Here is a 27,186-nt window from a genome sequence, read left to right as displayed (position 1 = left end):
AAACAGCCTGGACAAACTATACAACGTAACAACAAGAACAAAAAAACAGGCATAGTGAGACGTACTCACAAACAAAAAAACAAACGAAACCAACGTCACATCATAAACCAAGCTGATGCAAATTGAAAAGCAAAACAAAAACACAGCAATGTAACAACGAAAACGAGGGCCAAAACTAAATAAACGAATATTTAATACTTTAATACTCACCTTTGGTTAGTACATCCACATAGGATCTTATTAGCAATTCGTTCTCAGGGAAGACGTGACACCAGAACCTCACGCCAGCTGCTTGAAAGCACATGTTCAGAAGAAGTGCGCCCTCTTGAGATATGGAGAAACAGTCTATGTCTCCAAAAAATCTCGTTTGGGATCTACCTGGTAGGTTCAGCCTCCCGATCACAGTGGTCGTTTGATTGTCAGGATTGGCAAAAGACCAGAACACAGTTGCAGGACTGCCGATCTCAGCCGAATTCAATACAGCTTTGCAAGTGAATGTGTAATTTTTCCCAGCCTCGAAGTCGATTCTCGAGCTTGCAAACACCCTTCCTCCGTCCAGTGGGAATTTCTTATCTGAACAATATCGGTTTTGAACAAAGAAAAATGAACAGTCTTTGGTTTACCGAAATCAACTGTAACAAATGCCTGTCTAACGAACCATCTCGACAACAAAAACCCTTGCACCAACTATAGCGAAACAAAAAGTTAGGGGATTACGAACACCTTTTTTTTTATACACTGCATCTTGACACGATCTAATAAAAAATACAAAATAATGCACCTATCACTCTAACTGCAATATTATCTTCACTGATTCCTCCGCCTGTATCACATTGGTATCTTCCAGCATCTTTGCTATCAACTGATTTCACGATCAGGCCGAAATCGCTTGCGAGTTCGAACTCCGATTCAGCATCGACGTCGTTGCTAGACAGTAGAAGGTGTCGACCTGACGTATCGTTCTTGAACCATTGTACAGGCTCACAGGTTGAGACACCGGTGGTCCAGCTCGAGCATGGAAGTGTCTGCTCTCCACCCTCAAGAAGGTAGAACGATGCCGAAGATGCCTTGAGGGCGTGATTGGGTGGCTCTTGATCTACATTTAAAAGAAAGTAATCAGAAAAATAATGCACTCATTTCTGTCAGTGCAACCTATCTTCCTAAATATGGAAACAAGTGTGATAAAAACGTGCTCCGCCATCATTGGAAGTCAATAACATAGGTGAGCAACTGAAACTGGGAACTAGACTATTAGCTCTTGTTGTTTGACACTGACTGATGGTTAAATATGCATTTATTTATTTAAACGTGTGAACAACACAATTTTTCAAAAGCACCATTATTTTGGCAATTGCTTTTAGGCACTGAATCAATTTGCACTACCTGATATCTGGACATCGATGTCGCAATTTCTGAGAGTACCATCTGATAGGAACACGTGACACCAGAATCTCTGTGTGTCTTGTACATCATGGAGGGAGTTAACTAGAAGGGAAACGTCGCTGCCAATGCTGTAATCGGCACCGTGTGCAACCGTCAGGGTAGCGCCATCAGAGAAACGTGCACCAATGATCTGTGTATCTGCAGTGACGCCTTCTCCTGTTGACCAATACACTACGGAGATCGGCGCGTCTGGAGTCTGTGATGCGCACTCACACGGTAGCGTCTGTCTGCGTCCTCGATGGAAGCTAGCTTTGGAAGATGTCTGACTACTGCCTCCTGGAAAGGTATCGCCTGTATTTTTGAAGTTGAACATTGGATAATCTGGTTGTATCCTCGATGGTAACTGGATTTCCTTTTTTAGGCATTCACGGAATATGTTTCCTGTAGTAGTCGGGGGTCTTAGGGATATTTTTGTTCAGATTCTTCCAAAAGCACCAAATTCGGCACAGATGTCGACCATACCATAATATTTTGATTTTTGACGGCCGCCAAGACGCCATATTAGCAAAATCCAATAAGGCCGCTAACCGGGTCAGATGTCAATTCGTCACCGTTTTCACGAACAGCCACATATTATATATATTATGTTGATTTTGAAGTAAAGTGTTTTCGAGATAATCACAAAAGAAGTTTCTCATATATTAAAACTGCAAGAAATACTACTTTGCAACAACTTTGTGCAGCAAGAAAACCATCACACGATTCTACGTGAGCTGAAGTTTTACATAAACCCGGTAATAAGACTTAATAAAGCAGTTAATTAGTGGAAATTAATTAGTAAAGATATGTGGCTCTTTGTGAAAACGCAAATTCACGTTTCCGACATATTGGCCCTTTCTGTTCAACGTGTATTTCCATAGGCGCGCGTGAGTACGCGCGCGCGCCTGAAAATGTAACAAAGATATGTGGCTCTTCGTGAAAACGCAAATCTCATTTGACCTACTTTTACGTATTTCCGTGCAATGGGTTTTGTACGCGTTCAAAGGGCCAAAATGTATGTGGCTCTTCGTGAAAACGCAAAATGCAGTTATCGACATTTCTGCCCCTTGCAACATTAATGTAACTTAGAAATTAATGATGTTTTGCTTACAGAAACATGTCAAAATGGTTAAGTACATTGTTTTAATGCGAAATATCGAAAAAAATCAAAATCGAAAAAAATTGTAATTTTGGAGATATGTGGCTCTTCGTGAAAACGGTGACGAATTAAACTAAATGAGCTAGAATCATAAATAATACCACTTTTCAGGTATTTTCGGGGTCAAGCAATCTGAATCTGATGTTATTTTACCGATTTAATGCAAGACAGACGCCCAAGGGACCGCCATATCGGCAAAATCCAAAATGGCCGCCACATATTTCACAGATAAACAAACAACGAGCTAAATTCTTAAATGATACCACCTTTAATGGTTTTTGGGGGTCACAGAATCTGAATCTGATGTCATTTTAATGATTCGAGGCAAGACAGATGCCCTAGGGGCCGCCATATTGGGACAAACAATATGGCCGCCACCGTATGGCCGCCACGTTGAAATATCTGATTCTGATGTTACTTTAATGATTTGAGGTCAAGTTTACCACTCGAGATCATTTGCGTTAAACCTGGTATTTCTGGTGCGTCATTCCATATACAAAAACTCTTTCCTATTAGCTCTACATGTCGGAAAGTTTGACATCTCTACACATACCACAGAAAAAATCCTAAATTGGAGCGAGAAAATTGTCCTAAGTTATTGTCAGGATGTACAGGCGCGTGTGGTGTGTGCCCGCCATGCTTAGGATGGGTGGTGCTATCAACCAACGGTCGTTTTATTGTCTTCACCGACTAAGATGTTGATTACAGATAACCAAGGCTCAGGGCAACCTCTCACTTGGTGAGTTCTAGTGATATGCCCAAACCGTAAATATCCATTTCTCGCATGAATCCCTGCAGTGAGGCGGGCTCATCAAGCTTGACCTCTCCGATACATCAACTCCAAAGCTACCTGACTCTTACTTGATCCAGCCTCCCCCAAATTAAATTCACGTCTTTGCACCCAGACTTGACAAGCAAAGTTAGGCCATCCCTTGATGTGCAAGTTGACAAGGCCAAGAAAGGATGAGGCTTGGATGGCACATGTACCAGCTTACTGAAGCAACGTAGGCCTGCAGATGGTGACATATCATCGCCTGATTGGGATACTATTAACTCAGTGCTAGCAAACGAGTCAGCGAAGCCCCTTGCCGAAATGTTCAAGCACGTGATGGAACTGACGATGCAGGGCACTAAATTCCTCAATAGACCGATCCAGTAAGCTCCACCCACAGTGCGCACGTGTGCAAAATAACATGTGCTCCTCTCCAAAGCCACGTTGCATGTTCCTTCCGCGCGCATCATACGCGCGTGCAAGCATGTCGGACTTTCGTGCACGCACGTCGGACATAAATCACGGCTGTGATTGGTCAGAACATCATGGGGCGGTGCTTACTGGATCGGTCCATCCAGGCCAGACCGGCGTGTTGGGATCAGTCACTGTATGATATCATCAGGCTGCTCTCAAAAGTCAATACCACCGATTTGTTTTTAGGAGAAGACAAATTTTGCACCTATGATGGGCGTGCAGTGTGCTGCACATTGAAAACATTCATCAATTTGATAGGGAGGCACCTGCCTCACTCTGGGCATGGAGGATGGGAGGGCCACTGTCCTTTCTAAGGCTGAGGTCCTGACATTCGCTCACAGTCTGAACTAAATGAGCATCACATCAGCCACACGAGGTACGTCCATTAAGTCTCTCTCACGTCACTTTACCCGGTCAAGCAGACCGCTTACTCAGAGCTTTGTAAGAATGTAATGAGTGTTGTGTTTGTAACTTGCTTTAATCTTGTTTACATGTACCAGTTAAGCTCTCATGAGGGCGCTGTTCATACCCAGTGTAACCTTGCCGCTTCTGACATCCACGTTGGTTTTCGGATTACAATATGAAGTAACACGACAGTTTAAGCTCGTATCTAGTATCCGTTTATTTCACAAACCTCACATAATTTGGCGACGAGGATGAATCAGATAAACCTCCCTACACCCCCAGCTTTCCTTCAAACGCCTGGGGATCCTGCAATCTCGTTGACCAGTTGGAAAATTAGCTTCGAAACGTACATCACCGCGAGTGCTTTGGACAGCGACAGCGTGACATTGGCTCGGCGCAGAGCGATACGGATCCACCGTCTCGGCACCGAGGGCCAGCGTGTTTTCAGCCAGTTCGAAGACACAGACACCTACGATAAAGCTGTGAAAGCTTTGGAGAAATACTTCGGCCCAAAGAAGAGCGTCATGATGGAACGGTACAAATTTCGCCAACGGGGACAAGGCAACGGTGAGCCAATCAAGCAGTTTGTTGTAGATTTGACTGAACTTGCAGCCGTTTGTAACTTTGGGGCATTGCATGAAGACACTATCAGGGATCAGATCATCGAGAAAACTTCCATCCCTCGCGTTAGAGAACGCCTACTCATGGAGGATGACTCACTAACACTGGACAAAGCCACTAAACTGGCTATCCAAATCGAATCAGCACTTACTGATTCCAAAGCCATCAGATCCTCCGCCCGTACTCCACAGCAGACCACTACAGCTACGGCTCAAGTGCAAGGTGTTCGCCCAAAGCATCAACCACAGCGTCGATCCAAGGCTACAAAACCACCCACTACTGCTCGCGGACCAGACTTCCAATGCTTTAACTGTGGGGACAAATCACACTCAGCAAAGAGCTCCAAGTGCCCCGCACGCGGGAAAAAGTGCTCCGCATGTGGCAAAATGAACCGTTTTGCCAGCGTCTGCCACTCATCGCAACGCGATAACACTCATATTCGCCATGTGGACAACTCCGACAGTGACGAATCCAGTATGGTTTGCACAGTTAGCGACCCTTCCTACACTGGTTCCGGTTACTTCAAGGACTATGCACTCGTCATCGATGGCCAACCTACACGCCTCCTCGTTGATCTCGGGGCAAAGGATTCCATCCTGAGCGAGGCTACATACAAGCAGCATTTCGCACACCATCCGCTACGTCCAGCAACCTCCACCCTTCACGCATACTCCAACTCCAAAATCGAGGTATGTGGGGTCATTTCTGTTCCAGTTCCACTTCTCCTTTCGCGTCGCTAAAGACAGAAGTCTTATGGGTGTTGACCTGTTTGACAAGCTCGGTTCAAGGTGTTTGATACTACTGGCACTCCCATGTACATGGTGTACATAGACAAGCGGTACCCCACCATTTTCAACGGCTTCGGAGAAATCAAGCATTTCTGCCATTGCCCCCGCGTTGACCCAGCTGTCAAATCACTGGGTATCATCGAGCGCATCAACTCTTCTCCCTGGATCTCGAACTTGGTCATCGCATGGAGGCGCAATGGAGAAATTCGCCTCTACATTGACCTGAAAGAGGTGAATAAGGCTGTCATTCCAGACAAGTACCCGCTTCCCACCATCAATAAATTGTCCAACGAATTTCACGGCGCCACAGTCTTCTCCAAACTCAACATGCGTCGTAGTTACCTGCAAATATCACTCGCCGAGGACAGTAAACAGCTCATAGCATTCTGACACATGACGGGGTATTCCAATATCGCCGAATGCCCTATGGACTCTCCTAAGCACCAAGTGCATTCCAAAAGGTCGTCACCAGTATGCTAACAGGGATCGATGGAGCCACCAATCTACTCATTACAAACAGTTTGTACACGGCGAGTCGCAACATGAACAGCAGTATTAAACTTCATTAAGTCAGCTATTGATTACGTGAAGTGTGTGTGGAACGGTTTTTGTCGCAGCAATTGCGTTCATCCCTTGCATATTTGTGTATACGCCGTGTGTGTCAGTACAAGTCTACCATCGCCTGATCGCGCGGGCGGGCGCGCGCGCGTTGAGTTGTTACTTTGTAACAGCACAGTGGTGGAGCGTAGCAAAATGATGTTCGCCGTATTTTATGGCGGCCAAAGGACTGTTGAGTAGACAAATTTGTTTGGTCCTTGGTACGGGGTATTAGTTTTACCAACTGCATTGAATGACCGATCAAAATGAAGCTTACAAAATCCTCTTTACAGTGCCAAGTGTGCATTTATTACTCGAAGTAATGGCGCGTCATGAATCCGGGAACTTTCAGTGCAAGTACGCACACTGCGATAGCCCGCCGGTCACACTGTCAATTACGTGCAAATCTCCGTTGCTCATTCTGCTGTTAGTCAAAATGTGCGTGTTGTCACAAGTAGGGAAATGTACCAGGTACGGATGTTTAGTTGTTCATTTTGTAAAACTTTGCCTCCAGAATGTTTAAGTAATATATCTTCTAGTTTGAACTCGGTGTGCATTAATCTGAAAGTCTTGGAAACAGCCGTGAGGCCGTCTTTTTCTTTGCTTTGTGTATAATCGCTATGGAGTAGAGCGCGTCGTGTTCATGCCACTACAAGTACACGCGCGTGGTCGTCTATGGAAGATGCGACTGAACTGTTTGTAATGTCGACGACATTGTTGTCCATGGACGGACCATTGACGAACATGACTTGCGAATCCATGCTGTGCTTGCTCGACTTGCCAAGCACAACATCACACTGAATGTAGACAAGTGTGTATTCGCAGCCAAAGAGATCGACTTCCTCGGCTACCGAGTTTCAGCCGAAGGAGTCAAGCCTACCCTCGCAAATATGGACGCTATCCTGAAGCTACAGGCTCCCACCAACACCAAAGAACTTGCCTCGTTTTTCGGCTCCTGCAACTTCTACCTGAAGTTCGTACCATGCTACGCGGACATCGCAGAGTCATTGCGCAAGTTACTACGCAAGGACACGCCTTGGGAGTGGGGCGACCCCAAGCCCAAGCCTTCACTACGCTCAAGGAGAAAATCACTTCTCCATCAGTCCTCGCACACTTCGATCCCGCTGCCACGACATACGTCACCACCGACACATCCGGCACTGCCATTGGGGCCGTGCTGTCGCAACAAGTTAACGGCACAGAACGCCCAGTAGCCTTCGCTTCTTGCACGCTTTCCCCAGCCGAACGAAAGTACTCCACAGGAGAACGCGAGCCCTCGCTTGCATCTACGCATGTAAACATTGGCATGTCTACCTGTACGGCATAAAATTCACTCTGCGTACCGATCACCAAGCGCTTACTTCACTTCTTGCAACAACTGGATCCGGCCACAGACCACTACGAATCAGCCTTTGGTCTGACCGTCTTCACCAGTATAACTTCACTGTGCAGTACATTGCCGGCAACCGTAACCATGTTGCCGACATGCTCAGCCGCCTGACACCTGCTTCAGACTCTAACTCTGACCTCTACACCGATGATGACACTTTTGTCATGTCGCTCATCACCGGTTCCCTCAGCAACCTTGTGTCTTGTGAGGAACTCAAAGCCACATCTTAAGACGACGCGACACTACAGCAGGTATGCCACTTTCTACAGACAGCGTGGCCAAAACAACTCACGGTAGAAGTCAAGCCCTTCCACAGACTTGAACCCTCAGAGTGGAACGATTGCTGCCTAGCGCGTGGGAAAAGAGCAGTAATCCCCAGCTCCCTGCAGCAACGCATTCTGTCACTCGTACACGATGGACATCCAGGCATCGTCCGTATGAAGCAACGATGTCGCGATGCAGTATGGCGGCCTGGAATTGTCACTTGCATCGAACAGTTTGTTTCCACTGGCGAAGCATGCCACTTGAGCGAAAAGGCCATCAACATCCGACCAGCTCCGCTGCAACCCATCCCATGGCCACAGAAACCATGGCAACAACTTCAGCTGGACATCTTCGGCCCAGTTGAGGCAGCCCCAGCCAACCAGCGTTTCCTCGTTGTGGTGCATGACCTGCACTCCAAATGACCAGAATTTGCTACGACAAGTACAGTCACCTTTGCCACAGTGATCAACATTCTTCAGCGAATGTTCACAAAGTGGGTCCAACCAGAAGTCATGGAGCTCTGGTTGGGCTTCAGAAGGGGTGAAAAGTACAGTGACACTAGTCTATAGCTTCTACTGCGATCTTGGTCCGACAAACTCCTTGACACCACCCCTCTTCCAAAGGCTTAATTGGTGCGACACGACTTGCTTCGTCATGTCATGCAGAGCAATGGGTGTGGTGCAGCTGCAGGTGTCAAATGGGCCAAATATCACTTCTTCACTACTGGAAGCAGCTTGTCGGAGCATACCAGCTACCTGCTATGATGTTTGAACATATGAAGCAACCGTTACTGCAGGCCACCTCGGTCCATCAGGAAATTCCTGACTTCATGGAGTGGGGCTGGCACAAAGATGGTACCAATACATGGCAATCACTATGGACCACACTCTCAATGCGCCATTCTCTCGCACTGCGGCTGCTTCATGCAAGGGAAGGTAGAAATGCAACCGCACTGGGTCTCTTTCCAAGGTCCTCTACAAATAATGGAGAAATGTGCATAATTGGACGGTGGTGATGACCAGTGGAGTACTCATTTCTGGCAGGGCATCATAGAGGGCTGGCCAGAACCTATAGGTGGTAATATCATCAATCACTGGTTCATGTGCATATTGTAAATAAACGGCTCCATTCAAACGCACACAGCGGCATATAGCATTTTGTCACTACAGATACCATCTCCAAATAATTAAATAAAAATAGTTCAAACAGTCATCTTTATTGAAAAGTCTAATCCTTAATGAAATTTAGGGCAAAATGTGACCTACAAATTTTAATAAAGCAATAGATTCAGATTCTCCAACCCTGAAAACCCCTGTAAAATGGTATTATTAATGCTTCTAGCTCGTTTAATTTTTAACTGTGACTATTACCTCTACAAACTTGGCTGGCAGCCATATTGGATTTTTCCAATATGGCGGCCCCCTGGGGCATCCGTCTTGCATCAAATCATTAAAATAACCTCAGATTCAGATTCTTTGTCACCGGAAACCCTTCCAAAGTTATATTACTCATGGTTCTAGATAGTTTAGTTTTTTAACTGCAGTGTGTGGCGGCCATTTTGGATTTTGCCAATATGGCGATCCCTTGGGGCATCTGTCTTGCCTCAAATCGTTAAAATAACATCAGATTTAGATTGCTCGACCCCGAAAATACCTGAAAAGTGGTATTACTTATGATTCTAGCTCGTTTAGTTTGATTGACCTCTGACCCGGTTGGCGGCCATATTGGATTTTGCCTATATGGCGGCCCCGTTGGGTGCCCGACTTGGCGCCCGTCAAAAATCAAAATAGTATGGTATGGACGACATATGTGCCAAATTTGGTGCTTTTGGAAGAATCTGAACTAAACAGCCCCTATAACGCCCTAACATCCCTGACTATAGGGTTTTACGGATAATGAATGTGGAGTTGTGTATATCCCCCTTTGATTTTGTGTTAGTTCTTCTTTTTATCATCTGTTGTGTTTAGAGGAAACAACGCATGAAATCAAATTTGGTATGAGTATGAACAATGCAGGAAGTTGTCTAAGATCTTTAGATTTTTCAAACAAGGCTGACACTTTAAGTTACACAGTAAATCACAAGAATTATTCACTTCACAACTGTGATCAACAATAGTAAAGGAAAGTTTTAGGTCCACAGTTCATTTGAATCGAATTAACTCATTTGGATTAGATGGCATGTGATTGACTTGTACAGCACATGTATCTGAACAACAATGACGTTTTTACCTATGACTTGGACGTGTACTCTCTCAACCCTTATATCGGTAGCTTGAGGAATAACCTGGCAAAGGAAACTCCCCTCGTCCCTGTCCTTGACTCCCTGAATGACAAGTCCGTGATCGGACGACATCGAGTACCTCTCGTCGGCAGGCGAGTCTTTGTTGACGCCCTTGCGCAGGTCTCGGCTGATCAGACGCACCTTTGATGGGTCGTCTACGCTGGACCCCTTGTACCAGATAATACCATCTAAGCTTTCCGTGGGGCGGAACGTCGGACAAGGAATTCGGTGCCAAATACTCTTTTGGATGTAGCCAGAGGCGCCAAAGACATCTTTAATACTCGTCCCTGAAAGCCAAAAATCGTTACAAATTCATAACTCGTTTAATTTATGTCAACTTTACGTGAAAAATTTGAACATAAAGAGCCCATGAAATGTGTTTTCTATTTAAATCTTGAAAATGCACCTTTGTGTCCCATTTAACTGAATTTCAGACTTTATTTTGTCCTTTTTTGGCATTTATACTAATGCGAATTTCCATATTCATGAGCAAAATTGTGATGGCATATCAGGCAGAAACCTCAATGTTGCAATTGTTTTGTGCCTAAAAAAGTTGCCAGAGTTTTGGATATTTTGCTGTTGAACATTTTCTTTCTTTAGTGATTCGTCGTTGTGTTAGTACATGGCAGTAAGCAAATGTGCAAACCTTTCTCATATATGTTATCAATGAGCAGATATTTGGGTTAACATTTGTACACAAAACCCCTAAACTGAACTATGGCGTGTGAAACGTTGCCATATTCAATGTTTTACAATATATATATTGTGACGGAGCACGAAGTGTATGTGATAAATTTAATGCAACCACTGTCTGTATAATGACTGTATTACATCGAATCACCCACACTTTGCATATTGGCAGATCCTGATCGCTGATTGGTCAGTTGGACTTCGGCACTATTGTATGGCAGAGTGAATTTGTATTGGGGCTATAGGCTACCGGGTGAACTCAGGGGTATAAAAGCAGCTGCACGACAGGGTTTTTAGCAGATGATTCAGAGATGATTCAAGTGATAACTTAATGATTGGAACAAGTAATTGGGGGTTTAAGTAATACTAGACAAATAAGGATGATGATAAAGATTGATTAAAGGCTTGACCATTGTTTGTGATTCCTGACTCCGATTTCACTCATTTCACTGGCTCGAATTATTGCTAATTAGACTTATAATCATCGAATGTCAGGGCCAAAGTCCCAGGGTAGATAAAGGGGCCTGAGAGGATTACAAATCTCAGGGATTACCCCTCCCTAACTCCCCTTCCGCAATCCCATTCCACAAACCCCTTTCACCTTCCACCGGCGGTGTTCCACCGAGGATTCCATCGGCGATATTCCACTGAGGATAACTTGAGCTGTGGTCCACCACTGCGGGGACTGGACACCATCGAGGCGGCACGCTACCTATCAAACCAGCCTGACGAAGGAGAGCTGGCACGACAACGTCACATTGATGGCAGCGGTGGGATCCACCAAGAAGGACTATAGTGGAAGCACGGGGAGTGATCTACTAGGGAATAACAAGGAGAGCGGGATCTCTCAGGATGGAGCGAAGAGACGAGCCAGGACTCGTCACACCAACGAGTCTTCGTGTGCAAGAAGTCGACTCGGGAGTGGAATTTCGATACCGGGGAAACGATACTTCACCTCAAGTGGCATCTGGGTACAACATGCCAGTTAATAAGAGCGTCGGGAATCAGCCCATAATAGCACCATCTCAGCAACAGGCCTATCCAGTTACAATCATGGCGCACATTGAAGTAGCGTCAAGTGGGTTCACTGGAGTGATGGGAACTGTTCCGGAGGGGTGGAGGGATCAAGCTGCAAGCAGTGTAGAGAAAAGGCAGGAAGCAGCCCAGCATGGTTGGATGGGCAACGCCGGAGAGTCAAGTGCAGCTGCATGGATGCGGAGTCCACTGCAGGCGTCTACTCCAATCAATCCATTTGGGCAGAGGACAAGAGCCACAATATGCCACAGGCAACCAGCAACGATCGGAGGAATCAGGGACTGGAACCCGGAAGGAGCAAGACACAAGGAACTCCCGACGAGTGGATTGGAAGTTGGAGCTGCGTCTGCACCAGGAACTACTGCCGTTGGGGCATATGTGCAACTGGTTTTCAGCACAATGACGGCAGGGTTGAGGACTTCGCCGGGGTTTGCAGCAACGGTAATGCAACCTGCGGGCGGAGCACAACTCTTCACGGCCACTTCTGGCGACCTGTCCTGGGCCGGAGCTAAAGGGCAAGGACAGGTGGGAAGCACGTACAAGCCGATTTCAAGTGAGCGGGCAGGCACGAGGCACCAGGTATCGGCTGCAAAAGATGCGTCGAGCCAGCAACAGCCTCCAGAAAGGTCTTCCCCAACGAAGGTGGAGCAAGGGTTGGCGGGATCGACGATCTAGAGTAGGAAACCTAGGCCCACGGTGGAACAAGAAGGGAAAGCAAGCGCGAAAGAGGAAAACACCCATCACCGAGCACAACGGAAGCCGAGTTTTGTCCCGGATCGATTCTCGGGGGACATCCCTTGGCGGGATTATAAGGCACACTTCGAGTCTTGCGGCACGACCAATGCGTGGACAGCTGATGAGAAGGCGTACTTCTTAGCAGCTAGCTTGAAGGGACAAGCCCAACAGGTGCTGGGAGATGGAAATCAGGGCGAGCAGCTGAGTTACAAAGAACTGACAACAAGGTTGGATCGGCGATTTGGACCTGGAGAACAGGCCGAGAGATTCTTGACGGAATTAAGGAGCAGAACTAGGGGAGTGAATAAAAGCCTTCAAGTACTCGGCCAGAGTATCCGCCGTCTGACGGAACTGGCTTACCCAGAGCTTCCCAGAGATTCCCGAGAAAGACTGGCCAAGGGGCATTTCATGGATGCCATCCAAGATGCTGAAGTGCGGGTGGGAAGAGCTAAGATGACGCAATACGGGCTGCGCTTGAAACAGAGTCCTTCCTTAATTCCGAGAGACAGCGACAGCGGAACCATGGTGGCCGGCAGGAGCGCAACATGAGGGCTACTCGCCAGGTCGAGACGGTGTCCAGGGAGGGATTCAACCGGCAGACCCAGGCCATGTCAGAACAGCTGAATATATTGCAGACGATGGTGACTGGTCTGGCCAAGGCAATGCAGGTTCAGACCTCATCCCCATAGAAAGACGAGAGTGGAACAAGCAATGTAGGAAATAAGAAAGAGGGAAGAGAAAGAAGCATGTTTGAGAATGAAGCATGCTACAACTGTGGGGGCCTGTGACATTTCAGACGGAATTGTCCCTCGAAGAAGCTGAGCCGAGCTTCGGGAAACGCCAGCGGGCCAACCCATGGAATGGGTCATGGGAAGGTCGTCACCACCAGACCCAAATCCAGCCAACGTCACCGTGAAGACGAGTCAAGAGGGAATCCCCCACCAGTAAACAATCGAGTTCATGCCCACAGTGTCTACGTCCAAGGGAACATCGGCAGATATCCCATCAAGTTCATGATAGACACTGGGTCAACAGAAACCATTATTTCCACAGAAGAGTTTGACAAGATGAGGCGAGAAAGCAAACCACAATTGCTACCAATGGCAGAGGTCATCCGTCAGGCTGATGGTACGCCGCTACCGGTGCAAGGCAGCGCATACATGGATGTGCAAATTGGGGGCAATTGTACCAAGGTAGAAGTCATCGTCGGCTCGATAGCCAACCAAGGCATTCTCGGGATGAATTACCTACTCACCACGGGAAGCAAATTGGATCTGGACCGGATGGAACTTCGTATCGGCGAGCACACCATTCCATGCAAGGAAACGTCTTCGTGTTCTTTTTGCTGTCGTGTGCTGGTGGAAGAGACAGTCCACATTCCACCGGTACACGAGTCCATAGTACCGGGGGGTGTTGAAGCAGCAGAAGAAGCTGACTGGCTGGGGTATCATCGAGCCAAGCGACAGAACAAGTGTCGGAGAAAAGGGGCTGGTGATAGCGAGGACACTGGTGAATGCGGGAGCAAGGCGCTACCCGGTGAGAGTGTTCAACCCTGGTACAAGTACAGTCACCATCTACAAAGGGAGTACTACGGGAACTTTGACGTCACTTGATGATGCGGATATTGGCATGGATGAAGTCTGCGGATCTGTGGCTGTATTGGAGCGACAAGAGGATAAAGACATCCGGTTACCAGAGCATCTAGCTAAGCTATACGAGCAGAGTATTAAAAATGTGCCCGAGGGTCACCATTGGAGGGTTAAGAAACTCCGGTGGGATTTTCAAGATATATTCTCCAAGGGAGACGATGATCTGGGTAAAACAGAATTAGTGAAGCACAAGATTGAAGTAGGTGCTGCAAAACCGATCCGGCAACGACCAAGAAGACTCCCAATTTGGCAGAGAGCTGAGGCCGACGAGCAGGTGCAACAACTGTTGGAGAGGGGCACAATAGAGCCGTCAAATAGCCCTTGGGCATCTCCAGTAGTTCTGGTGCGGAAGAAGGATGGGTCGACCAGATTCTGCGTTGACTATAGAGCCTTAAACGACTGTACACTGAAGGATGCCTACCCTATTCCAAGGGTGGATGACAACTTGGATTCCCTGGCGGGGGCGGAATGGTTTTCAACGCTTGACCTTGCTAGCGGATACTGGCAGGTGATGCTCGACGAAGACGCTAAGGCTAAGTCAGCGTTTGTGTGGTGGAGCTGTGGTCCACCACTGCGGGGACTGGACACCATCGAGGCGGCACGCTACCTATCAAACCAGCCTGACGAAGGAGAGCTGGCACGACAACGTCACAATATGTTGGATGTTCAATATGTGTGTGTTATCTTTTACATTTATATGCGATGTTCAATATAAGTGTGCGATGGTTTACAATATATGTGCGATGTTCAATATATGTGTGCGATGTTTTACATTTATGTGCGATTTTCAAAATATTGCTATGTTTGACGATTTATATGCGATGTTTTCAATATTATGTTCGATGTTTTACATTAAATGTGCGATGTTTTCCGATACAATTGTGTGATGTTTTCCGATACAAACATATTATTTGCGAAATTCTCAAATATTTGAGCGATGTTTTACAAATATATGTTTGATATCTCTTGCAATATGCATTTGATGTTTCACTTTACATTTGATGTTTCGTTAAGAGTAACAGTCTGGTTACTAAACAGCGAAAGTCTGACTTGTTTGCCTAAAGTCAATGTATGAAACGTCAGGGGATCGCGTAAGTGATCAGAGCCAGAATTAAACGGTAAAAAACGGAATTGTGGGTAAGCATGCGCAATGCATTCATCATTGTTTGGGCAGTATCCCCAGCTGTGCTTGTACTTCGCTCGTACCCCCCGCCCTGCAAACAGGACGCTGGGATACTCTGATGAGCTTCACAGAATCTCGTGAAGGAAGTTGCCTATGACCTGTGTATAAAGCATTCTGACTGCAGTTGTTCAAGACCGCAGTTAGATAATGTGCGCAAATGCTATCCGAAAACTTCCCATAGAAATGTAAACATTCCATACCGGATGTGATTTCTGTTTCATTGCGGACCATGTGGACAAAATTTTGAGCATCGCATAATGCATTCCGACCGTTCGTGATTCGAAACGGAGCCTGAGCAAGTGATGGGAATTGTAAATTTACAACACAGATAAGTTTTACAGAATTTCCTACATTATTACGCTTTTCAACGAGAAAAAAACATCTCTAAACTGGAATAAAAGAGTAATGAATCAGTCTTAACGGCCGTTTCAAACCTTGCAGAATCATGACCTTGATGACGCGCAGGTCACTGGTCACGCAAAATCCAACCAATCAGAGCGTGAATTCATCAGAGTATCCCAGCGTCCTGTTTGCAGGGCGGGGGTACGAGCGAATGCTTGTACTACCATGTGCATCATTCATGCCACTTCGTCTTCATGAGGAGTGCATGACACGTGGGAAGCTCCAAGGCACTAGTGTTCACCTGTCCCGTTTAATGATCCAGTTACATGATAAGTTGTTTACACAAGCTCATTGGCGACAAATAGAGTTACGTAATTCATTGGCTTATGTGGCACACGATGGAAGTTGCGTGACATTTTTGCCGAAGATATTTCCTTTTTAAAACTTGACTATAATATTCAGTGCAAGAAATGAAGTAAACCAATTTAGACTTATTCTCAAGTTGCACCCTTTGTTAAAGTACAAATTGTCGAATCCGATCGAAAAATTTCACCATGATGATTGCTTCGTCCTAGAGCAAGGGGCTCTGATGTGCTTATCGGCAAAATGGGTGCGTTTTGAGCGAGCACTGTGTTCGCGTACAAACCCAGGTCCGTTTGCTATTTTTGCAATATTTTCCCGTCAAAACCAATAACTGAACCCGATATCGGCCGCGGCTGCCTCATCAGACCTCGGCGGTGTGCAGGGCGCAACGAACGGCACGTGCATTCCCACCAGCGGACCGCGCCTGCCGGACCGGACACTCTCCGGGCCCTCGGCCTCAGAACGTGGCCCTTCCCGACCCGATTGCACTGTGGATTTGAAGGAATTGAAAAAAGTCTCCGTTTTTAAATTAAATTAAATGGGCTGGGCTTGCCAGTGTGTCGATTTTCTCTGGGCAGATTCTATTTTATTAATTTCATTGAAGGCGCTTATACATTCTTTATTAAAGTTCCCCCTTTCGTAAGATGATTTTAACAACAAATTAAAATTTCTGTCATTAACAACGGACCAAATTCAATTCAAAGCAAGAAATCTATCCGCGATGAAAAATGGGTGTTCAAGTGCCTGGATGTATGCTCGATGTAAAATGGGTTGGGCTGAGACTGTTTTGATACCGAATTATTCGCAATTCGGGGCGCGTAATAACTGAAGTTTAGAGGTCCTTTTTCTCTATGCTTAACCCATCTATCAATTTAGTGAAGTTTTGCAGATGTTGGCCCATTGTGTTTTTTTTCTTTGTCGGCCGTATAAAGATCTCAACCCCTCTCAGCGCAACCGTAATCCTCCTGGCTCGAATTTACGACACTTTGACACTTTGACTTCGACATTTTGCCCTTTTGTAATAAAAATGACCGAGAGTGTGACTTGAGAAGAAGTCTAAATATGTATACTTCACTCCTTGCACGAAATATTCGTCCGTAAAGTTTTAAAAAGAAAACATCTTTTGCCAAAAATATCCTCAGTCTCCATAGAGCAAGGAAGACAATGCGTGTGCCACTTATTACAGCCAACGAATTTTGTAACTCTGCTTATCTTGTTTATACAACACTCGGTGGGCTGTTCATTGGAAAATTACGATGAAACTGCACCCGGTACTGCGCCGATTGGCTTTTATAGCGCCATGCTAGCACTAATGTGTAAATAAAGGCTGGTTTTGGAATCGTCATGGCACGTGGGCATATGGATGATGTACATGTACATGTACATGACCATGTACATACAATTTACAAATTACAAACACGTGCAGCTGGCGGTACTGCCCAAACAATGACGACTGCTTTCCGCATGCTCCGAGATAACCCACAATTCCGGTTTTTACCGTTTAGGTCTGGCTCTAATCACTTACGCGATCCCTGGACGTCTCATACACTGACTTTAGGCAAAATAGTCAGAATTTTGTGGTAACCAGACTGCGACTCTTAACGAAACATCAAATGTAAAGTAAAACAACAAATGCATATTGCAAAAGATGGAATACATATACGATAAAATCTTAAATACAGAAATAATTAAACATCAAATATTATGCTCAAAATATCAAACATATATTTGTAAAACATCTCTCACATATTTGAGAATATCGCAAATATATTGTAAAACATCACACATAATTATTTCGAAAACCTTGCCATTTAATGTAAAACATCGCATACATAATTGAAAATATCGCACATATATTGTAAAACATCGCACTTATATTGAAAATCGCACATCAATGTAAAACATCGCACATATATATTGAAAATCACACACAATATTGTAAAACATCGCACATTTACATTGAACATCGCACACTTTATACTGAACATCACATATAAATGTAAAAGATAACACACGTTGAACATCGAACATATATGTAACCCCGACCTCAATTAGGTCTGAGGTTACTGAACATATATTTGACTATATGTACATTTACTATTTCAGTTTTCATTGTGTTCCATTTAATAGCCTAGTTAATTTTTCCTGCTCCTTTCTTTCAATTTCCTTTTCTTTTCTTTTATAATTATTCGTATAAACTTTCTCCATTTTTTATTGTTAGTATATACTCAATTTATACCGATAGTTTATTTTCCTGTTGTTGGATGTGTTCTGAGGGGCAATTGACTGCCTCAGCAGAAAATCCCCTCGAACACCATTTGTGACCTTGCCATGAGCTTGCTGGCCTGGTTTTCTCTGGGGAGTGCCACGCTGGACCAACAAATTCGGATGGTCAGAGTGACTGCATGTACATGCATATTGGCCATTTCTCTCCTTGCCACATCACCATTTAACAAGCCAGTGCCGAGCAGGTTAGACTGTGCCTCTCCATCTCCTCTCATGATTTTGTTGGAAGCCGAGATATATATTTAAATCTCGCAATTGGAGAAGTTTGCATTGTTTCATCGCAATTGGAGAATTTTTGCTTTGTTTCATCGCAATTGGAGAATTTTGCTTTGTTTCATCAATACGAATGTTGGCTCTCTGTTATAGGTGAGTTCACATTTTGTTTTCTTTTAATTTTTATAAGGGCTGTGAAGTTTTATTGATTTGTCTTTAATTTGAAAGTTCGGTATAATTTGGATTGATCAGAAATAAGCAGACTTTCATGAAACCACTGATCCAATGAATTAATATGTTATGATTTTCTGGGAATTTCTGAGTGAGACAATACACGAGGGGAGACGAGCAGTACACGATAATTATATTTTGAGTTTTCTTTTAAGTCTAAAGTTGTTTTATTAAGATGAACTGCCAAAGATCCTGTGTGATTGAGGTCATACATGATTTAATGATATCTTCCAGGAATTTGAGGAAGACATGATAAGTTTAAGTTAGTTGTTCCGATATTTACGACTGCTTGACTTTTTCAACCATGATATAAAACATTGGATATGTTTCACTTCGAACTTTGGTGTGTATGATAATTGACAATTAGTTCTTTATAATTATATTATTGTAGAAGTAGGGTGCGTTTTTTGCTTGTTGATTATTCTGTTTGCATCAGTATAAGTATGAGATGATCCCATGAATAAGAAAGTTATCGTCCTTGGGTAATAAGTGAGAATCATGAAAATTCTTCATAAGGATTCATTTCTTTACTGAAAAGTTTATGATCAACTTTGATGTTTCAATTAATTACATGTATGTCCATTGTGTTGGATATGATTAACACTTGCAAGTATTAGCTTTGGGTTGCGATAAAGATTGAGAGTACATTTACTGTAATTTTATTAAAGATTTTGTTCCATGCTTTATTGGAGAAACAAGAACAACTTTCCTCCACCTGTAGAGTTTTGGGCAGCTTGTACGTCTCAAGCCCAAATCAATTGAAAATGGCCTTGTGCAGTGGGCCAGTGGCTGAGCCTGGTTTTATTAGTCTGCAAGGGCAGATTGTTTCTGCTTATTGACAACTGATTTATTGTAAGAAAAGAGTTTCCTGTCACCCCAGTTTATGGTAGTACTGAGGATGTTTTAACTCCATAATTTGATTATAAGGTCCGCCAGTATGTTGGTGAATATCAATTTTGATTATGGCGTGGACCACTCTCTGTTATAGGACCAGAATTTGGCAAAGTGCTAGACTGTCCTTCATCAGCCGTCTGCTAGACTGGCCTAGTCCACTCAGTGCTGTAGGAACACCGCTGTGTCCCATGGTCCTACTGTGCTACCAGTAAACAAGAGGAGTACAGCCTGGATGATCAGCCAATGGAGCTGAGGACCGTGAGGGTTTTCTACCATCACCATCGTCTTCCCAAGCCTTGGAGCTTCTGTGAAGAACTTTGATATTAGATTTTGGCGCCTTTTATTTTTTTTCCTGAGCTCAGTTTGTTTTAATCTTTTACTCACATTACTTAATTTTGCCTTTGATTCTTGCTGGAGTTTATCTTATTGTTTTGTGTGCATATTTGAAGTTTTACCATTTATAATCTTGTGGTATTTTCTTTGCCTTCTATTAAAATAAACTAAGTTTTGTGCATGCAAAATCTTTAAATGTAAATCAGTGTATTCTTTCAGAGGGAGTCGATACTTGAAATTGGTTCCTGCTTGATGAAGGTGAACCACGGGTTACATTTTGGGGGCTTGTCCGGGAAACTTTAATTAACGACACTGATTCTGATGAGTCAATTTTGTACTGACTGGTAGGGAATTTGTATGCATGAAACTTTGTTTATTATTGATTTGGCATTTTATTTGTCGTATTTGTGTATGATGTGTCTCTCCCCATGTATTGGCTATTTGCTTTGACATAACTGATTTTCCAGGAATTGACACAAACCTGCAACAGAGAGCCAACATTCATACTAGTCCGACCCTTTAATTGCGATATTGTATATTTCTGGCAAACTGACGTGTCGTCAACATGGAGGAATCACTTAAGAAAATTGCTTTGGACTGGTGCAAAAAGGAAGAGACTAGGCCGAGTCACTCTATACTTTTGTCCATGAAGTTGGTTGCAACCCCTACCCAAACCATTGCGCTTGCACTGACAGATTGTCTCCCCAATATTGTAGGCATTTCTAGACGAGAGGACGTGGGGCAAGATCTGACCCTTGTTCTCTGTGATTTTGACAAACCTGTCTCTTTTCTTAAGTTTGGGTCGGAAATCACCTTGAACTTCCAACCACTCCCGACTTCTTGTCGCGTCATCCGTTTGGATGATTCTCCCTCTCACTTTCCTTCCAAGAGTAGCAGAGTCCGTATCAGTGACCTCACGAAGAACGGAGCCCTTGACGAATGGCGGAACAGGCCCAGACCTAATTCTACTGAGTCAGTTCCGGCGATACCTTCCACATCTGCTGGGACTTCCGTTTCCCAACCCCTTCCCTCTGACTTTTCCAATTCCTTTTCTCGCTGCACTCTTGCAGCCAATTACCGGAAACTGAGATGTTTTTCGGGACTTGCCGTACCATCAAAGGACGAAGATGGCTACACAGCATGGATAGACCACGTCGAGGGCCAAATGGATGAATGGCAAGACCTTGACGATGCGGAGAGAAGGAAGAGGGTACGAGAGGCATTAAGGGCACCAGCCCTTAGCATCATCAATGATCTCCGTAGGGAGAATCCTCTTGCGACCTCCCGCGACTACCTAAAAGCCCTCGACATGGCTTTTGGGGATACTGAGACAAATGATGAGCTCTTTGTCAAATTCCACAGTATGACTCAGAGGAGAGAGGAGAAGCCCTCCCAGTTCCTAACAAGGCTACAGGGAACCCTACGGAAAGCCCTCAGGAGGGGTATAATCCCTCAGGACCAGTCCAATAGGGTCCGTCTCACGCAGTTCATAAGGGGAATCACCTTCGACGAAATGTTACTGGTGAACCTTCATTTAAGGGACAAAGTCGACCTGCCTCCCACTTTTCTCACCCTTTTGTCCCTGGTGAGGAAACAGGAAGACGAAGCAAAGACCAAGCTGGCACATCGGAGTCAGCCGGCTGAACATCAAGGAGTACATCATCTGCAACATCTTTCACCACATGTGCCATCATTCTTTCCCTCTGCCCCTCATTTCTTTCAGCACTCAGCTCCCTTAGTGCCTGCTCCCCGTCACTCAATGGCGCATCCTAGACCACAGGGTGAACGGCGTGGGTCTGGCCAGAGGAGTTATAACGCGGGTGCTGAAGACAGGGGCACTCTTGTAAATTTCTGCTTTGGATGTGGTGAACAGGGACACATCCGTCGGAGGTGTCCAAACCCACCCAACACTGAAGTCGTCAATCAGAAGTTGATTAAGTTTATCCTTGGAGAGCGTCAGTCGGGAAACGGTTCGGGACGGCTGCCATCGGGGAACCAGGCGTCCAACAACCAGTAAGCCCCAACCCAAGTTATGAGCTAGGAACCGACATCCCTCATGGACTAGTCGGCAATGTTATAACGACGCGGTGTTGGGTGGATGGCACTGAGACTCATTGTCTGCTAGACAGTGGGTCTCAGGTCACTTTGATTTGCCAGAGTTTGTTCGCTTGCTTAAACCGTGAGCTCCACCCTCTGAAGGACCTTGTGGTCTTTCATGGGGGTGGTGGCCAAATCCCATATCTGGGGTGGAGCTATGTGTCCATGGGTTTGGACAACTCATTTGCGGGGACCGCCAATCAGTTTGAAACATTTGTCCTTGTCGTTTCAGACAGTCCCCAGTCAACTGCCCAGCCGGTGGTAGTGGGGACAAACTCTGGCTTATTTCGGAGTTGTTTCGACTCATGTCGGCAACAAGCTGGCAAGGGTTTTGCAAACCATCTCAATATCAGTGCTACCTGCCAGCAGATTTACAAGAACATTGCTGAGGAAAGGAAAATCTCCAAGGATGGCAAACTGGGTGTTGTGAGGACCAGGGCCAAGCGCACTGTCTGTCTCAGACCAGGTGAGCAAAGAAGCGTATCTGGGACCTTCAGGTGCACATTACGGAAGCCCACGCCTGCTCTCGTGGAAGCCCGTATGAGGCATCCGGTTCCATCAGGGTTGGAGGTGATGCCTTTCATCACCCAACTCTCTGGTAATTCCACCTGTACAGTCAAGCTGATGGTTACCAACCAGTCCAATCAGCCCATCACCATCCCAGGAAACTGCCCCTTGGCTGACGTTTTCCTACCTGAATGGTTTGTTGAGGCCCCGACTGAAGGCGTGAAGTCCACGGCTTTCTCTTCGTCGGCATCTGTCGGAAAAGGCCCGACACCCTTTGTTGGCGATGATTTAGAGGGCCTCCCATTCAAATGGGGCCCTATCTCGCCAGAATGGAGACAAAGGATCCTAGACAAAGCAAAGTTGCGTTCTCAGGTGTTTTCCCGGCATGATTGGGATTTGGGTGTAACCAAAGAGGCTGAGCACCAAATTAAGGTTAATGATAGCACCCCTTTTCGGGAAAGATCTAGGAGGGTAGCTCCATCCGATTTCCAAGATTTGCGTAAACACCTCCAGCAGCTCCTCGACCATAACATTATCCAAGAATCACGCAGTCCCTACGCATCACCCATTGTATTGGTGAGGAAAAAGAATGGCTCTTTGAGGATGTGCGTGGACTATAGGACCCTGAACTCCCGAACGATTCCTGACCAGTATGCAGTTCCTCTTGTTCAGGAAGCTATCGACTGTCTCAATGGCAGCTGTTGGTTTTCTGTCATTGACTTGAAGTCTGGGTTTTACCAGATTCCGATGTGCAAAGAAGACAAAGAGAAGACAGCATTTATTTGTCCTTTTGGCTTCTACCAATTTGAACGCATGCCTCAGGGGGTGAAGGGTGCGCCAGCAACCTTCCAGAGGTTAATGGAAAAGTGCATGTCCGGACTGAACATGGTCGAGACTCTTGTATATATGGACGACCTAATCATCTTTGCCAGCGACTTAGAACAAATGGAGCAGCGTCTCATGAAGGTCCTTGACAGGCTGGCAGAATTCGGGTTGAAAGTATCCCCTGAAAAGTTCCAGCTCTGTTGTCGATCTGTTAAATACCTTGGGCATGTGGTTTCTGAAGAAGGTGTTCAAACAGACCCTGAAAAGATGTCTGCCCTGGAAGAATGGCCTCGGCCTGCCAATGTAAAACAATTAAGATCTTTTCTTGGCTTTGCCGGCTACTATAGGCGGTTCATTGAAAACTACTCAAAGATTTCCCGTCCCCTAAATGACCTGACGGCGGGTGTAGTCTATCCCAAGAAGCGAGGCCGTCCTTCACTCAGGCGCAATTCCGATTCTGTCACTCGTAAGGCTGATGAGCCATTTGGTGATCTGTGGACTGCAGAATGTGACCAGGCTTTCCTCACTCTAAAGGAAAGGCTTGTAACAGCACCAGTACTTGCTTTTGCAGACCTCTCAAAACCATTCGTGCTCCACATTGATGCAAGTCGAGACGGCTTAGGTGGAGTATTGTACCAGGATCAAGGCGGTAAACTCCGTCCAGTTGCATATGGCAGTCGGGGATTGTCCCCAAGTGAGAAGAACTACCCCGCACACAAGTTGGAGTTCTTAGCTCTAAAATGGGCGATTACCGATAAGTTCAAAGACTACCTGTACACGGCGAAAGGGACTAAGGTTATGACGGATAACAATCCACTCACCTATGTCTTGACCTCAGCTAAGCTGGATGCAACAGGCCACCAATGGCTTGCAGCACTCTCCTCGTTTGACTTCTCCGTCCATTACAAACCAGGAAGGACCAATGTGGATGCAGATGCGCTATCGCGTAGGCCACATGGTTTAGAATTCAGCCAGAAATTTGAACACGAGCAGCAAAATAGACTGGAAATGTTGGAAGCCCGCCTGAAAGGAATTGCAGATGTCAAGGATGAGATTTGTCCCAAAGAGGCCATCTGTGCCCTCTATTCCCCAACACATGTTCAAGTTGCAGTGCATGGTGTGGCCATATCAGCGAATCCGCTTCACTCCCCAACTCCAGATTCTATCCCTCTTGTCCACTCTTTCCCTGCTCATGCAAATGCCGTGCCTGACTCATATGATCCTGAGCCCAGTTCCCAAATGGTTGATTGGGCCAAGGTGCAGCGAGATGATCTATCTATCAAACAGGTTATACTGTGTGTTGAAGGTGGAAACAAACCGGATTCGCTGGCCGAATTCCAACCTGAGGCAAAGATTATCCTGCGAGAATTTGAGAAACTGAGAGTTTCCAACCGTGTCCTGTACAGGTGTGTCATGAACAACCTGGGCAAGAAAGTGTACCAACTTGTGCTCCCTACACAATATCGCATCCAGGCGATCAGGGGCCTCCATAATGAGCTGGGGCACTTAGGAGTTGAACGCACAGTGGCACTCGCTCGGGACAGGTTTTACTGGCCCCGCATGGCCACAGAAATCGACGAGTGGGTGAGGCACTGCGGCCGTTGCATAGCCCGAAAGACAAACTCCAAGCCCGCTGCTCCTCTAGTGAATATCAGGACAAGTGGTCCACTGGAGCTGGTGTGCATGGATTTTCTATCCCTTGAGCCAGATAGCACAAACAAGAAGTCCATACTTGTGGTGACGGACCATTACACCAGGTACGCGCAGGCTTTTCCCACCAAAGACCAAACGGCCCGTACCGTCGCCAAGGTCCTTTGGGAAAATTTCTTTGTGCACTATGGTCTGCCCAAGCGCCTACATTCTGACCAGGGACGTGACTTTGAGAGTAAGGTCGTTAAGGAATTGACTAACTTACTTGGAATAAAAAAGTCACGCACTACCCCCTACCACCCTCAGGGAGATCCCCAGCCAGAACGGTTCAACAGAACACTCTTGAGCATGCTGGGGACTCTCGAGAGTGAGAAGAAGGCAACGTGGAGCCGCTACGTCAGTGCCCTTGTACATGCCTATAATTGTACAAAACATGACAGTACAGGTTTTTCCCCGTACTTCCTTATGTTTGGCCGGGAGGCAAGGCTTCCAATTGACCTGCGGTTTGGGGTAAGCCCTGATGGTCACTCTAATGCTGACCACTCCAACTATGTCAGAGGATTAAAAGAGCAATTGTCTCGAGCATATCAGCTTGCTTCAGACAAATCTGCCAAGTCAGCCAGTGCAAACAAAGTTCGTCATGACAGGCGCGTGACAGGCTATGAACTCCGGCCAGGTGACCGGGTCTTGGTAAAGAACCTTGGATTGCAAGGCAAGCAGAAACTTGCAGATCACTGGAATCCGGCTGTTCATGTAGTCTCTGAGCGTATCAACCCTGACATGCCTGTATATAGAGTTAGGCCGGAGGCTGGCGGACGAGTCCGTACCCTGCATAGAAACATCTTACTTCCCATTGACTATCTCAATGAGGAACCTTCTCAACAGTGTGCTGGTAAAGCAAAGCCCAAAGGCCCAGTGACTAGAATGAAAGCCAAGACAATGGTTGCTAATGAGCAGGAGGACCCAACAGAGTCAGAGAGGGATGATACCAGTGGCGATGATGAGGAATTCATTGTGGTCTTCCCATCGACTTCCGCATTGCCCATACCGGATACCCGATCTGAAGAAAGGGGAGGTACCAATCCCACCATGGGGTCCGATCCCGCAGTAGGCATACTTGGATTCACCCCTGAAAAGCCTCAGGAGAACTTTGCAAGTCCTGAGGAGACTCAGGAGAACATTGCAAATCCTGAACAGCCTCAGGAAAACATTGAGATTCCTGAGGTATCTCAGGATAACATTGAGAATCCTGAGGAGCCTCAGGAAAGCATTGACAATCATCAGGAGCCTCAGGAAAACATTGAGGAAATTGACGAACCTCAGCCAGACACTGAAACTAAAGAGTTACCTACACATACTGAGGCTACGCCAGATGTTCCTATTGTGTGCTCGCTGCCAAACCCTCAACACCTTGATGTGTCTGAGGGGGAAAACCAATCACAAGGTGTACCGTCTGTATCCACACCTTCTGGTAGTTCTTTTGAGAATGAAGATGACCATTTGAAAGGGGAGGTTTTCCCAAGTACCACTAGTGAACTGTGTGGTGATGAACCTCCAGATCCTTCTGTGGAAGATACATGTACTGCCAGGCGATCGTTGAGACAGTCAAGGCCACCGGAGAGAATGAAGTTTGATGTTTTAGGGAAGCCGGCATTCAGCCGACAATTTCGGACTTTTTACACCGGTGGACCTCTTTGTGGGAACAAACTGCTTTCATTTCCTGACTTCGATCTACCTTTTCCTATGCTGCTTCCGGAGGCAGCAGATTAAGAAAGGGGAGGATGTAACCCCGACCTCAATTAGGTCTGAGGTTACTGAACATATATTTGACTATATGTACATTTACTATTTCAGTTTTCATTGTGTTCCATTTAATAGCCTAGTTAATTTTTCCTGCTCCTTTCTTTCAATTTCCTTTTCTTTTCTTTTATAATTATTCGTATAAACTTTCTCCATTTTTTATTGTTAGTATATACTCAA

The 27,186-nt window shown here is 45.7% G+C and overlaps 2 protein-coding genes across 2 annotated transcripts; one reads left to right on the top strand and one right to left on the bottom strand.

The window, feature by feature from the left end:
• Positions 1 to 379: 379 nt before the first annotated feature.
• Positions 380 to 11,830, bottom strand: LOC119732974 (the record flags this gene model as incomplete). Its single annotated transcript, XM_038206560.1, has 6 exons — positions 11,800 to 11,830; positions 11,465 to 11,653; positions 10,122 to 10,460; positions 1,384 to 1,734; positions 782 to 1,096; positions 380 to 573 (listed from the first exon to the last, which is right to left on the bottom strand). Coding segments are annotated over exons 1-6 (1,419 nt in total), but the record flags the coding sequence as incomplete, so codon positions are not given.
• Positions 11,831 to 18,210: 6,380 nt separating this feature from the next.
• LOC119728959 (paraneoplastic antigen Ma3-like) lies at positions 18,211 to 22,160 on the top strand. Its single transcript, XM_038201426.1, has 2 exons — positions 18,211 to 18,822; positions 19,889 to 22,160. The coding sequence occupies exon 2, from the start codon at positions 20,693 to 20,695 to the stop codon at positions 22,142 to 22,144; it is 1,452 nt and encodes a 483-aa protein (XP_038057354.1). The 5' UTR covers positions 18,211 to 18,822; positions 19,889 to 20,692; the 3' UTR covers positions 22,145 to 22,160.
• The last annotated feature ends 5,026 nt before the right edge of the window (positions 22,161 to 27,186 follow it).

The sequence above is a fragment of the Patiria miniata genome, unplaced genomic scaffold (genome assembly GCF_015706575.1).
Source record: "Patiria miniata isolate m_02_andy unplaced genomic scaffold, ASM1570657v1 HiC_scaffold_1, whole genome shotgun sequence".
NCBI lineage: Eukaryota > Metazoa > Echinodermata > Asteroidea > Valvatida > Asterinidae > Patiria > Patiria miniata.
This window is presented reverse-complemented; position numbering and strand designations above follow the sequence as displayed.

Bases quoted from the DNA above. Each gene is read 5' to 3' on its own strand.
- LOC119728959 (XM_038201426.1), top strand. From the start codon at position 20,693: ATGGAGGAATCACTTAAGAAAATTGCTTTGGACTGGTGCAAAAAGGAA.